We start from the raw sequence: 12,646 nt of genomic DNA, 5'->3' as shown, positions 1-12,646 counted from the left end.
GTGAATGTTTGAACTAGAGTCATTCTCAAGAAGAAGAAGAGTTAATAATACAAGGTTGCATGCAAGATTCAGAATAGTAATTAGCTCGCTTTCTAACATGTTCAACAACGTCTGGAATGTATCAGAAATGGATAATATGAGCATCCAGCAAAGGGTGGTGTTACTCATGACTGATGAATAAAAGATTGTCAATATATCTACTCTAGAATATGTGGTGCATTGGTTCTCTAGCGGTGGGGACGCCGGGGCCTGTCCTGTCACTCATCTCTTCTCTGTCCTAGAATGATAAAATTACAAGTAAGTGTAATTCCATCCCCAAACATTTACTAGCATTAATGCACAAAACATGAATGTGTACTGTCAATAAAACTTGCAGAAGAAGAAGGTTTTGAACGCCAGTCCTGCGAAAGGCGGACTGAAGACACCCCAACATTTACTAACATTACAAAAATTCTTTGTCATGTAATTTAAGTTATAAATGTTGGATGTCATTATTGTGCAAAACCACATTTACTCAATGCAGTCACTCAGTTAAGTCTGTCAAACATTGAATTAGGAAGCTGCTATTATTTAAAAGCAACTTGCTTGTGTCGAAGCATCATTTTGCTGTTGGTAATAAATCGAATGGCTATGTGATGTCGTGTCCTGTGTGTGTGTTTGTAAGTATCATCTCTTTGTAAAATTAAAATAAAAGGGATTTTTGCAGTGATGTTTGGGTAATTACTTGGCCCCTCCGTGACTCATGTGCCCCCTTGACGGCCCATCACCTAGAAAAATCCTGGATCTGCCACTGAATGACCTTATCAGGGGTTAACTGAAAGTTCATTGTCTTGCCCCCTTGTCAACACATGGCTGCGCTTGAACTGGTGACCTTCATTTTGGAGCATGGCCAACTCTGCCCACTGATTCATTCTATGTTGCACACATAGAAAACTTCTTGATAACATGTTTAAAGGAAACCAACAACAAAACTTGATCAAACAAATAAATAGAAACCTGTGCTTGAGAACCTGTTTTAAATACTTCAACATGGCCTTGTCATTATGGGTGGTTCAGACTAAAAACATGCCAGTTAGTGATATGTTCAGATCAGTGGGGTACTGTGACATCACAGACCCAGATTAGAACAGAATTACCCAGCTTCGCCATATTATCTCCATTAAGCTTCATGGCATGGTGCTTTTGTTGTATCTCTGAAGAAAGCAGTGCAAGGCTGAAGCGCTGATTTCAAAAGAGGCACACCCTGTGATGTAGGATGTGAGCTAAGACGCTAACTCCATCCCCCTGAAACCGGCTGCTGTATAGCTATACAGATATTGTTTAAAGGCAGCTTTTGTATGGAAACTCTTACTTTATTCACCTAAACATGTTCCAGATACATAAAACATCTAGAAAATGTGTCAGCTTTTGAAAATGGATTTAATATGTTGACTTGAAAACTATAATTTTTGTTATCTTATGTGGCCAATTACAGGAGTAAAATGGGAGCTAATTTCTGTGGTACTGTGGGGATTAAGGGTAAAATGTGAAATGAAGATTCCTCAATGTAGAAGCCAATGCAGCATCTCTAAAATAGTAAACAGTATGGGAAAATCCATGAAATATCTACAAAAGGAGAGTGAAAGTGCACTTTGAGCTTTTTTCTTATTATTGTATCATGTTTACTTATTTTCATGTGTTTTTACAGACTCTTGTATCTCTCAAATTAATCTGACCCTAGCACCACTTTAATGTGAGGCAACAGCAAGGCAGTGAGTCAAAATGTGCCTTCTAACATAATCTTCAGAGAAATGGAGCAAAGGTCAATGAGGCTCAAGGGGAACATCTTTATTTATTTATTGTCCAACAGGCAGCGTTACCAGACCAGGGCTAAACATGACTATTTTTGGTGAGACAAAATATAAACTACTTTCTTTGCATGTACAGTGTGTCATCGTGTGAAAAACAGACAGCAGTCACTTTGTGTGCATACTTAAATCAAGTAATCTTGATTTCCTTTGTTAGTGAGTCACCCAGTGTTGAAAGAGTTCAAGCAAGACAGCAGGAAATCAAATTCATGATACTCCATAAAACGCTAAAGATTTTGTTTATCTTTAACTCAACTAATTCATTTTCAAATTAAATCAATACCAGACTGACAGTGAATGATGAGTGATAAATATGCAGTAGACATGGCAAGAAGCCATGACTCTTGACACTAACTCAGCCATGGATTTCCTTTTGTTTCTTTCTTTTTTTTTCAACAAATATACAACAATACAGACCCTGATAATTAAATGGGGAATTATTATTTCTCTACAGCCAAGCCTTGGCTTTGCTGGTACAATATATACACACACACATATATATATATATATATATATATATATATATATATATATATATATATATATATATATATATATATATATAGTGTTCCAATCAGAACACTGGCTTTTGAAAAGGAGCTGCATCATCTAATCTGTGCTCTCATCTATGATTTGTATCAACACTGATCAGTTAACTTAATGTTACTTGAAAATGGTTGCTGGTAGTGTCATTGAGGTAAAGAGTGGGGCCAGGCCATCTCATAACATCACTTTGTCCTTCTAGACGTGCACTTTTCTGTGTCCTGCACCAGGGATTAACATGAACGTCCCTGTGATATACTGCCCTCGTGTGGACAGAAGTAGTATTCCTACATGGAGGAGCACAAAAGACATATCTTCATGCACTGGTGGTTCTAGGATTTTTCTGAAACAGGGGCCATTATGGGGCCAAATGTAACCTTCAGGGTCCAACAGTATTACCACCATTTTCATCCAGAAATAGCGCTGCTTGACTGAGCAATTCCCCGCATCTTTCTTTTCATGCTCTCTGTCTCAATACCCGACAAACACGACAGTTTATGATTAACATCTAATCAATCTAATTAATCTTTGAACAATCAGGTCAAAGTGCTACCCTAACAACGAAATTGCAAATTAATTGTTATGGATTTCATTCTTTGAACCCAAGCGCACGACACCTGAGAGGGTTAAACTTAGCAAAAAACACGGCGTTGTTTAATTGTAACCCAAAAAAACTCCCACAGGGAATCCACAGAGAGATGTACAAAAAAAACCTCCTTACTCAAAAAGGAACACAAACCCTCCTCACTGGGAACTAGAAAATCACCAGGCACACAGCAACACGCAAACAACTAAACAAACGAACAAATAAAAAGGAACTCGCCTCGAGCTACTGGCAGCCCCACCCTTTAACTTCTCCCATAGATGAGCTAAGGAGCTGCAGCTGAGCACTCCGCTGGAGCGCGCCACACGCTGCACCGACTCTGCGCTGGAGCGCTCACCGACTCTGCACTCTAAAAAGCTAAAAAGTGCGGTTGGTAATTTTATAAGCCAATAGTTTCAATGTTGGCTAGTTACAGTTTAGTTTAATACAAACCTAAACTTTACTGTACAAAATCAGCAAGAGCATTTCATTCACCAAAGCACGGTGTTGCCGTGTAGTTTGAAGTTCAATGTGGTCGCCACTGACTGGCAGACTTGAACCTCATCCTCTTTCTTTGGAAGCAGAAATGAAAATGCAATCCTCACATTACGTTCAGCCCGCCACTAATATTTTAAAAGGAAGTGAATCCTCCCTCCAAATCAAACTGTCCAATAACGTCTACCATAATCTGTTTGTCCTACCTAGAGTGCGCAGAGCTGTTTTTTCTTCTATTCAGTTGTGTTGACGCAACAGGCGCACTGCCAGCACCAGTTTGGGGGTGAAACTGCAGCACTGATCATCAAATTCTCAGCTTGCCCGTTGATTGACAGAACAGGAGCACTTCAGGGGCCTATCAGATTACAGGCGGGGCCTCGGCCCCCCTAGATCCGCCCCTGTCTTCATGTCAAAAAACTTGTTTCTATTCTATTTGAAGGCGGAGTCGATTGCTTTTCGGAAGGGTCAAATAGGCTAAAGTACATTTGGACACATGTCAAAGCTGGTTCTTGGCACAACCGTTTATTGCTTTATGGAACTATTAACAATGAAACTACCTCACAGCTACTGTACAACTGACACCATGGTGGTGGAGGTAACGAGGCTGCACAAAGTAACGATGGAAGAGAAAATGAGAGAGGTTGTACAGTCCTGCACAAGTAATTTACCCTCTGTGTCTACAGAGGGACCTGCTGAACTAAAGGAAGTGTGGGAGTTCACTAGGGGCCTGATTTACTAAAGGTTTGCGTGTGTAAAAACGTGTGCAAACTTGACAGCACCCGCAAACCAAAGTGCCAGCTGATCTACTAACAGCGTGCAAAGAGGACTGCGCCTCTCAAATGAGCAAAATAGCACACGCAATTAATTTAGTACTTTTGCCCTGATGAATAATCAATATGGGGCGTACCCGCCAGAAATCGCTAAATACTGGGAGGGGAAGATGCAAATTGGTCCATTTACCACGCGCAATGAGATTTACCAAGCCTGAAAGTTATTGCGGGGATTGTGATTGCGTCTGTATTTAATACGTTCGAAAAGAAGGTGCTAATCTCCACATGCAAAAGGAGAAATATTTTATTTGAATGTTAAATCGAGTATTATTCAGCAAAAGGTTGCCACAGGAGGCACATTAATTTTTTTATTTGTGATAATAAATAAATCACGTGTTTTCATGGAGAAAAAAGTGTTTCTTATTGTGCGCCTATACTTGTTCTGCAGTTGTCATACCCCGGTGTTGTGCCGTATTCAGCACCCCTGCCGTGAAAAGCACCCCCTCGTCTGACAAAAATGATATTCTCATTCCGTGTCATGTTATGTTTAGCGTCCAGTTTTGTGTTGATGATTCATGTTTAAATGCGCTCATGGATTCCACAATAGTCATACTTTCCCACAATCACAGTCACAGATAACAAAAATCGGGTAAATGGTTATTGATGTCATTAATTAATAGCCTGCTTACTGTGTTGTCTTCCATAATATTTGTAAATATATATAATATAACCTCCTAAGTATGTGTTTGTGTGAGTGTGTATATATAAATATATTGAAGTGTCAGTGTGTTGTTTTTTTTCTTGGTCTACTTATCATTGAATATACGAGGGGGTGCTTTTCACGGCAGGGGTGCTGAATACGGCACAACAATTTGCCTCTTCCACTAATATCTCTAACTCCAACTCGTCAAATTTCATTTTGCGCTTGCGACTATATCCTGCTTTCCATCCACTCTCCATGGCGCAAAGTTTGCGCCGCAAACCGTAAGACGCGCAACACCTCATTTAAATACCCGCAAAACACACAACAGCACGTGCAAACTTTTTCAGTGCACACGCAATTTAGTACTCTTTATTTAGGATCTTAGTAAATCGGGCCCTAGGTGTTTTCTCCAAAGTTGATGAACACTAAAACCGTGTTAATAGGTGCTTTGTCTGTTGTTTGCAGCATTATTCCAACGAGGTGAGGATAGAGTGGAGTTATAATTTGAGTTTTACATTACAGCTTGACACCTTTAATAGCTGTAACTAAGGTCCACTTATCTCTAAAATAGTCAGAATAAAAAGCAAATGGGTTGCATTTGAGAAATTCTGGAAAGTCTTAGTGAGTTTGTGCTCACAGATACTGAAAACAGTTTGGTTCAACCCAGCGAAACTGATGCACTATTTATGAGAAGAGTGAAAAACAGTAGAAAGTAGATTTGCACGAGGTGACTGCACATGTTACAGCTCCTGAATGTCAACCATTTTGCGACCATTTTTGGTGCAATTCCACTAAGTGTCCACTAGGGGGAACCCTTAAATCTGTTTCTGGACTGGCGTTTCACTCCTACATGCAGATGCAGCAAAATCGGGTTTTCATGGATGGATGGATGGATGGATGGATGGATGGATGGATGGATGGATGGCCCGGATAGATAGATAGATAGATAGATAGATAGATAGATAGATAGATAGATAGATAGATAGATAGATAGATAGATAGATAGATAGATAGATAGATAGATAGATAGATAGATAGATAGATAGATAGATAGATAGATAGATAGATAGATAGATAGATAGATAGATAGATAGATAGATAGATAGATAGATAGATAGATAGAGTTCACACATTTGAGTTTGTTGTTGCATTTAACAATTATATGCATTGCAATGACAAAATCAAAAGTGTATCATTAAAAGGACCAACTGGTCCATAGAAAATAAGACAATAATCATTATTTGTTCTTGTCAAAATGGAAGTTTTCTTTTTTTGATATTTTACCTGCTGATTTTAACACATTTTTTTCACCCAAAGATAAGCATATTTTCCAACACCTATTTAAACAATGGAAACACTGGGGCGCTTTTGTCTGCAACCAATGGTTGGTGTTTTTTTTTGTCTGCAGCCACACGTGAAACAATCACCTGCATACCACAAATTCCTTTGGAACAACTGAGCATCCTGAAAAAGAAAAGAGATGTGTTTTTTTTCCCCCATCTCCCCTGAAGAACTAAAATCAGGTTGAGCAACAAATACTAAGCAAAACTGTGTATCACTTTTCAAAATTATCTTAAAATGAGTGCATGCATCAATGGAGTGTGACACTGTCAAGTCTCTCATCATTATACAAAGTGGAGGAACGGCTTTCTTTGTCCAAATATGGTCTCAAGGAAGCAGCAGAACCTGACGCAATCCATACTACTGTTGCTTTAAATGGCCTCAGGAAACACGGGCTCCCACCCACGTCATGGGTTTTCCTCTGCAAGGCCCCACAGGAGCAGGATGTGCTTAATATGGGCATTTGTCTGTTCACTTCCACCCCCCTTTCTTGTTTCCTGCAATAGGAAGCAGCTCACTGGGGGGGATGGGTGAGACCAGAGGAGAGCTTAGACTGTTATGAAGGCAGTCTTCTTGACTGTTCCAGATAGCCACAGGAGTGGAATGACGATCATTCCTGATTTAAAAAGGACTAAATATAGACAGAAATAGTTTCCACTCAGACCTTTTCTGTTCCAGCTGTCGCCTGTCAAAAAAATGAAACATTACTATCTCTAAATCTGTCAATGCTGTTTAATTATTTCTGTAATTGCATGAAATATTGGAAATATTGTCACCATCTATTGAGATCCTTGCTGCTTAAACATAACCTGCATTGTCACACCGACCGTTTACTCTGATAAAGCACAACAGACGGATTTTGAATAGCCGAACAAATATTCTTCATTAGTTTGGCTGCACCTAAAGTTTTAATGTGACACAACACAAAGCTGTCTGAGCTCAGTGCATTCATTTCTGTCAAAAAGCATTCTGTGTCAGATAGTTATAGATTATAAATAGATCACTAGCCTACGAAAACACTATAGCCCATGAACGTTGCATCTTCAAAGTAATCTGCTTGTTATAGCCTGTCTGTAAACCCTGATTTATGCTTATATGTAGCAACTACTATGTCGTTGCCGTTAATGCTAATGTTAATTTTCTGTTATTTCTGTCGCTTTTTAGGCGCTGTTTACACGCAGCAAAAACAGTGGTGTTTTCATGCGTTTTGGCTGTTCGTTTACACGAAAACGAAGCTCAAAGTCAGCAAAAACGATAATTTCTGAAAATTCCGGCCCAAGTGGAGATTTGCAAAAACCCCGTCTTCACGTTTGCTTGTAAACAGAGGGAAACGGACATTTAGGCTTCAGAACGGCACATTATTCGACAAAAACCAGTCACTAGTGTCATGTGTGCGACCTGTGTTTACAATTTGTTTGGCCACCGTCAATATTTTCTTGGATTTTACGTGTTTTATATTCTAACATCACACTTAAAAGTAACTCCACTTCTCTGTCACTCCAACGAAAGACTCTTGTTCCATCTTGGAAGAAACTTTAAGTTACTCGTGTCATTTGTTGAGGTTTTTTTTCCAGGATTCTGATTGGCTAGCATGACTTTATGCTTCTCGTTACACTGCCGCCTGTAGGTTTGGCATGCCCATAGTGCCCCTTAACAGCGTATTTATGCAGGTTCGTGTAAATTATATTTTTTTTCAAAACATAGAGGGGGAAATATCAATTTTTGTAAATACCCAGCTATGTGTAAACATGGCCTTAATGACACCACCAAACTCTAGTTGGCGATAGCAGGTTCTTTTCTGCAGCACTATAGTTTCCTTTCGTGTACTCCAGATCGACATATAGTTCGGTCATACCAATGGAGCACCTAAAACATGTCTCATGTGAAGAGGAGCTGATAATTGTTGACCACGAATAATTTTCAAAGACACTGCAGCAATCCATCTTTTATCCAACTTGAAAACAATGGAGACTAAGTAACGTTGGGAATTACGAAGAAAAACGATGATATCAAGCAGTCCACTCACATTTGTTACAGTCCCCGCTGACATATTTGTGTGGAGAAGCATGTCAGGGTTTGGTGTAGCTTACCAAATAGCTTAATTTTACATCAATCGTTTACTTTTTTTTTCTGTGAACAGACTCCACATATTTGTATTTTATGAGTGAAAGAAGACATACTGTGACCTCTTTTCAAAAGCTGAAGCAATTTCCTGTAGTCTCACTGGGACATCTGGCACATGCGGTGGTCAAAATACCAGAGATGCAGTGCAAAAGCTCCCTTTTCAGCCATGACTGAACTCTTGGTTCATAGCAGCGGATTTTAGGGGGTGGCATCAACTACACTACCCCCATTGAATATTTCTACACTCAGTACGTTTACATGCACTAACAGAAAGTCGAATTGTTGCCTTAATCCGACCGATATCGAATTTTTAAAAGTCATGTATACACCTTAGCTGGGCTGTACTCAAACCAAATTGAAGCTCTTGAGTTCGAGCTATTAGTGCCAAATAATGCGGTCCTAATTAGAGTTTTCCGGCAAGTATACGCAACCCACGCTTAGCCGAGCCAATGAAGAAAGAAAGAACCGAAAGAACGCCAACGTGTGGCGCCACCTAGCATCGCGGAATCGAACGCACCTCACTCAATAATCGATTGTCTTCTCGCGCTTGTATACTTGGATTTTTTGAAAACTTGTAAGGTTAATTAACCTTTAAACTTTTTTTGTCCTTCTGAAGACTGTCACATGCTTTGTTAACAGATGTCACAACAGCCACTTCCTGATCTACTCAGGTTTTGGACTGTCCTGGTTCAATCATTCTACTGAAATATCATGATTAAATCACACTTTATCTCTTCCTCTCATAAACAGTCACTCTCTGTTAAGTTTCTAAATAAAAGCATAATGCAGGAGGACCTTTGGAGAAGCATTCTTGTGCTCTCCCCTTCTGCAGAAATGCGTTAAAGGATCATTCCAAGCAGTCTCTGTGTCTTTCCTCGTTACGAACTTATGTAATGTTGATTTAGACCTAACAAACTGACTGACTGATCTAGGTCTGTGAGGTCACAGATCCATGCAAATCTGAATGATTACTTTACTCACATGTTTCTGAAACAGTCATCTTGAAACTTTTGTATTAGTGGAGACTTCAAACACTTGCATAAATGGTCTCTAGCATAGAAACAATATGTTCCCTTTAAAATGAAAAAGTTAAGTTAACCTAACTAATCACGAAAACCGTATACGTTAATTCTTTTTTCGTGAGGTTGAGAGATCCATCCATCCATTATCTATTTTCGCTTGTGCTGATTCAGAGTCGCAGGGATCTGCTGGTTCCTTTCACGGCTCTCTCCACACTCAGAATCAGAATCAGAATCAGAAAGAAGTTTATTGCCAAGTAGTTTAACCAACACAAGGAATTTGTTGTGTTGATTGGTGCAAAACAAAAGAACAAATAATATTAAAAGAAAAAATGTACAACATGTTGGTTTTAAAGTGCTGGAGTAATGAGTCTGTACAAAGGTGACCCGGGATGTGTGTTAATGTGATGCATAAGGTCAGAAGTGGGGTCTTTGCGTTGTGTAACGTAGAGTGGGGTGGGGGGACAGTCTGTGGTAGACGGGGGAGAGGGGGGTCCGGGGCCTTGTTGACGAGGCCAGCTGCAGTCAGGAAACCTCCTTTTGGTCCATGGGCCAGACCAGATATCAGTACCACTCAAAGTGACAAAACTTGCTTATAATTTTTGAAAAGATCCATGTCTATAGATGATATTTTGGTATGATAACCCTTCCTGAGTGGCAGCTGTTTCGAAGTTATCAGCTCATGAAGTTACCCACCCCCTTTAGAAAATTACATTTTAGATGCTGCTGCATGTCCTGGTTTAGACTCAAGTACAGGATATCTGTCAATGTTTCACAATATTGTCTTTGGTATCATTTTAAAGGGGACCTTCCTGAGCTGACACTCAGGAAGGGTTATCATCCCAAAATATCATCTATAGACATGGATCTTTTCAAAAATTATAAGTAAGTTTTGTCACCTTGAGTGGTACTGCCTAACTACCTCATAATGTGCAATATTCCTTAATCATCTATGTGCAATATTCTTACATCCAGTCAAGTGCAATATTGTTCCACTTATTCATGTACATTATTATTCTCTCATTCACTCATTTTTATATATATTTATATTTCCTGTTTCCCATTTTGTTGTTTACAGTCTTGACATGGTTACATAGTTTTTGCATGTGTGCACTTTTACGGAGCTGCTGCCTAATCTCATTGTACCAGTATAATGATAATAAAGGCTTTCTATGCTATTCTATTCTACTGACAGGTGAAATTTTGGGCTCTGGCCCATGGACTATTTGGGCAATTTAGAATCACAGATTATGGTGTGCGCAGTTTTGTTTTTGTATTTTTTTTTTACATTAAACTATTTTTACCTGGGAGTTTTTTTCTCTATGTTTTTTCAACAAAAGGTTTGGGTGGTCTTTGCAAAAAATTATAATCAGAATCAGAATCAGAATCAGAATCATCTTTATTGGCCAGGTTCGAACATTGTCCAACAAGGAATTTGACTCCGGTAATTTCGCTCTTTAGGCAGTAATAAACAAATGTGGTATTTCTTGAGATAAGATAAGATAAGAAATCCTTTAATAGTCCCACAGAGGGGAAATTTGCAATATATATATTGATATATATATATGAAATTTGACATATATACAGAATAAACATCTAAGTACATTTTGTCACCTTGAGTGGTACTGACAGGTGAGATTTTGGGCTCTGGCCCATGGACTATTTGGCCAATTTAGAATCACAGTACTGCTACACAACACAATACTGCTAAATGAATTTCCCCTCGAGGGACAATAAAAATGACTGACAGATTATTGGTGTGCGCAGTTTTGTTTGTATTTTTTTTTACATTAAACTATTTTTACCTGTGAGTTTTTTTCTCTCTGTTTTTTCAACAAAAGGTTTGGGTGGTCTTTGCATTAAAAAGTCCCACACCAGTCTAAATCAGCTGCTCTTTGAAACAACAGTCTGAGGGGGCGGGGCTATCGTATGACGACGGCCCGTGACGTCAGCGAGGTGATAAGTACTGGTCGCGCTCGCAGCTTCGCATTGTGTCTGCGCGTGAAGTCATCGGGGGAGAGTCCGAGTTGCGCAACTTTTAACCTGCGAGGGGGACTGAATGCTTCAAACAACCTGTGACATGGAGGTCAGCGCGGAGGCCAAGAGGATCATGGTGGTGGCTCTGGGGAAACTGTACAGCTCCCGCACGCAGCGCGGGGGGGTGCGGCTGCACCGCAGCCTGCTGCTGTCCCTGGTCATGAAGTCCGCCCGGGACATCTACCACGCGGCGCAGCCGGCGGAGGACAGCGTTGCTGCGGACCAGCCGCAGTGCACGGTGGAGGAGACGGAGTACACGGAGCCGGGGGGAGCCCGGGACCCCGGGGGTCCGGCTGCTGCCCCCGGCGGCCCCAGCACGCTCAACACGCGGAAAAGACGCGGCAAGGCGGCGGCGGAGCCGGACTTCCTGCCCTGCAAGAAAGCCAAACTCGAACACGGACTTTACTCCTGTTCGGTTCTGGTGGACTACGTGAAGTGCAGCAGTAACCTGGGGCCTTCCTCGTCCCCCATACACCTCCACACGGCCATAGCGGCGTGCTGAAAAAAAAAAAACCGCCGAGATGGACTTTTTTTTGGACACGTTGTTGGGCCATGAACGCACCAGCTGCGTTCAAGTGCTGAGTCCTGTGACCCGGGCAGTCCCAGACACGCCTCTCACCTGCCCGGACCTGCTGTGTGCCGGGCCCGGGGAGTCCTGGCGGGGGGACACGCAGGACCCGGGGGTCATGAACACTTTCCTCCAGCTGGCTCCGGATTGTAAATACAACTTTGTGTCATTGTGCTGACAGAATATGAAGTGTTTTCAAAATGTAAAACATTCAATGGCAACAACTACCTCATTATTTATTAAACGATTTTTGTACTTAACACTCTGAAGTAATGTTTTTCCTCTGAAACAAGCACATGTCAGCTACAAAACACATAGCTGTGATGCCTGGTTGCGTAATTCCCCCCCCAGAAATGTGTGTTTTTACGAGTGCTACGTGTGAAAGTGGTGTGTGTGTGTGTGTGTGTGTGTGTGTGTGTGTGTGTGTGTGTGTGTGTGTGTGTGTGTGTGTGTGTGTGTGTGTGTGTGTACACGAATCTAACGGGAAACTTGCTGGGCGGGTAAGAAGGTGGTTTCTTCCCCCCACACACATTTGCAAGACAAAAGCTGGGACAATTCAGGAGGTTGTGGACCAAAGAATGAGGGAGGGGGGTTGTAAAGCCATTGACAAGCCAAA

The 12,646-nt window shown here is 40.9% G+C and overlaps 1 protein-coding gene across 1 annotated transcript; it reads left to right on the top strand.

The window, feature by feature from the left end:
- Window positions 1–11,403: 11,403 nt before the first annotated feature.
- On the top strand, window positions 11,404–12,290 carry ier2a (immediate early response 2a). The gene has a single exon (XM_061711524.1). It carries the CDS (start codon window positions 11,485–11,487, stop codon window positions 11,962–11,964), a length of 480 nt encoding a protein of 159 aa, XP_061567508.1. The 5' UTR covers window positions 11,404–11,484; the 3' UTR covers window positions 11,965–12,290.
- Window positions 12,291–12,646: the final 356 nt, after the last annotated feature.

The sequence above is a fragment of the Cololabis saira genome, chromosome 21 (genome assembly GCF_033807715.1).
Source record: "Cololabis saira isolate AMF1-May2022 chromosome 21, fColSai1.1, whole genome shotgun sequence".
Taxonomy (NCBI): domain Eukaryota; kingdom Metazoa; phylum Chordata; class Actinopteri; order Beloniformes; family Belonidae; genus Cololabis; species Cololabis saira.
Note: the sequence above shows the minus strand (reverse complement) of the source record. Positions and strands in the feature narration are given on the sequence as shown.

Coding starts and splice junctions, on each gene's coding strand:
- ier2a (XM_061711524.1), top strand. CDS start 11,485: ATGCTTCAAACAACCTGTGACATGGAGGTCAGCGCGGAGGCCAAGAGG.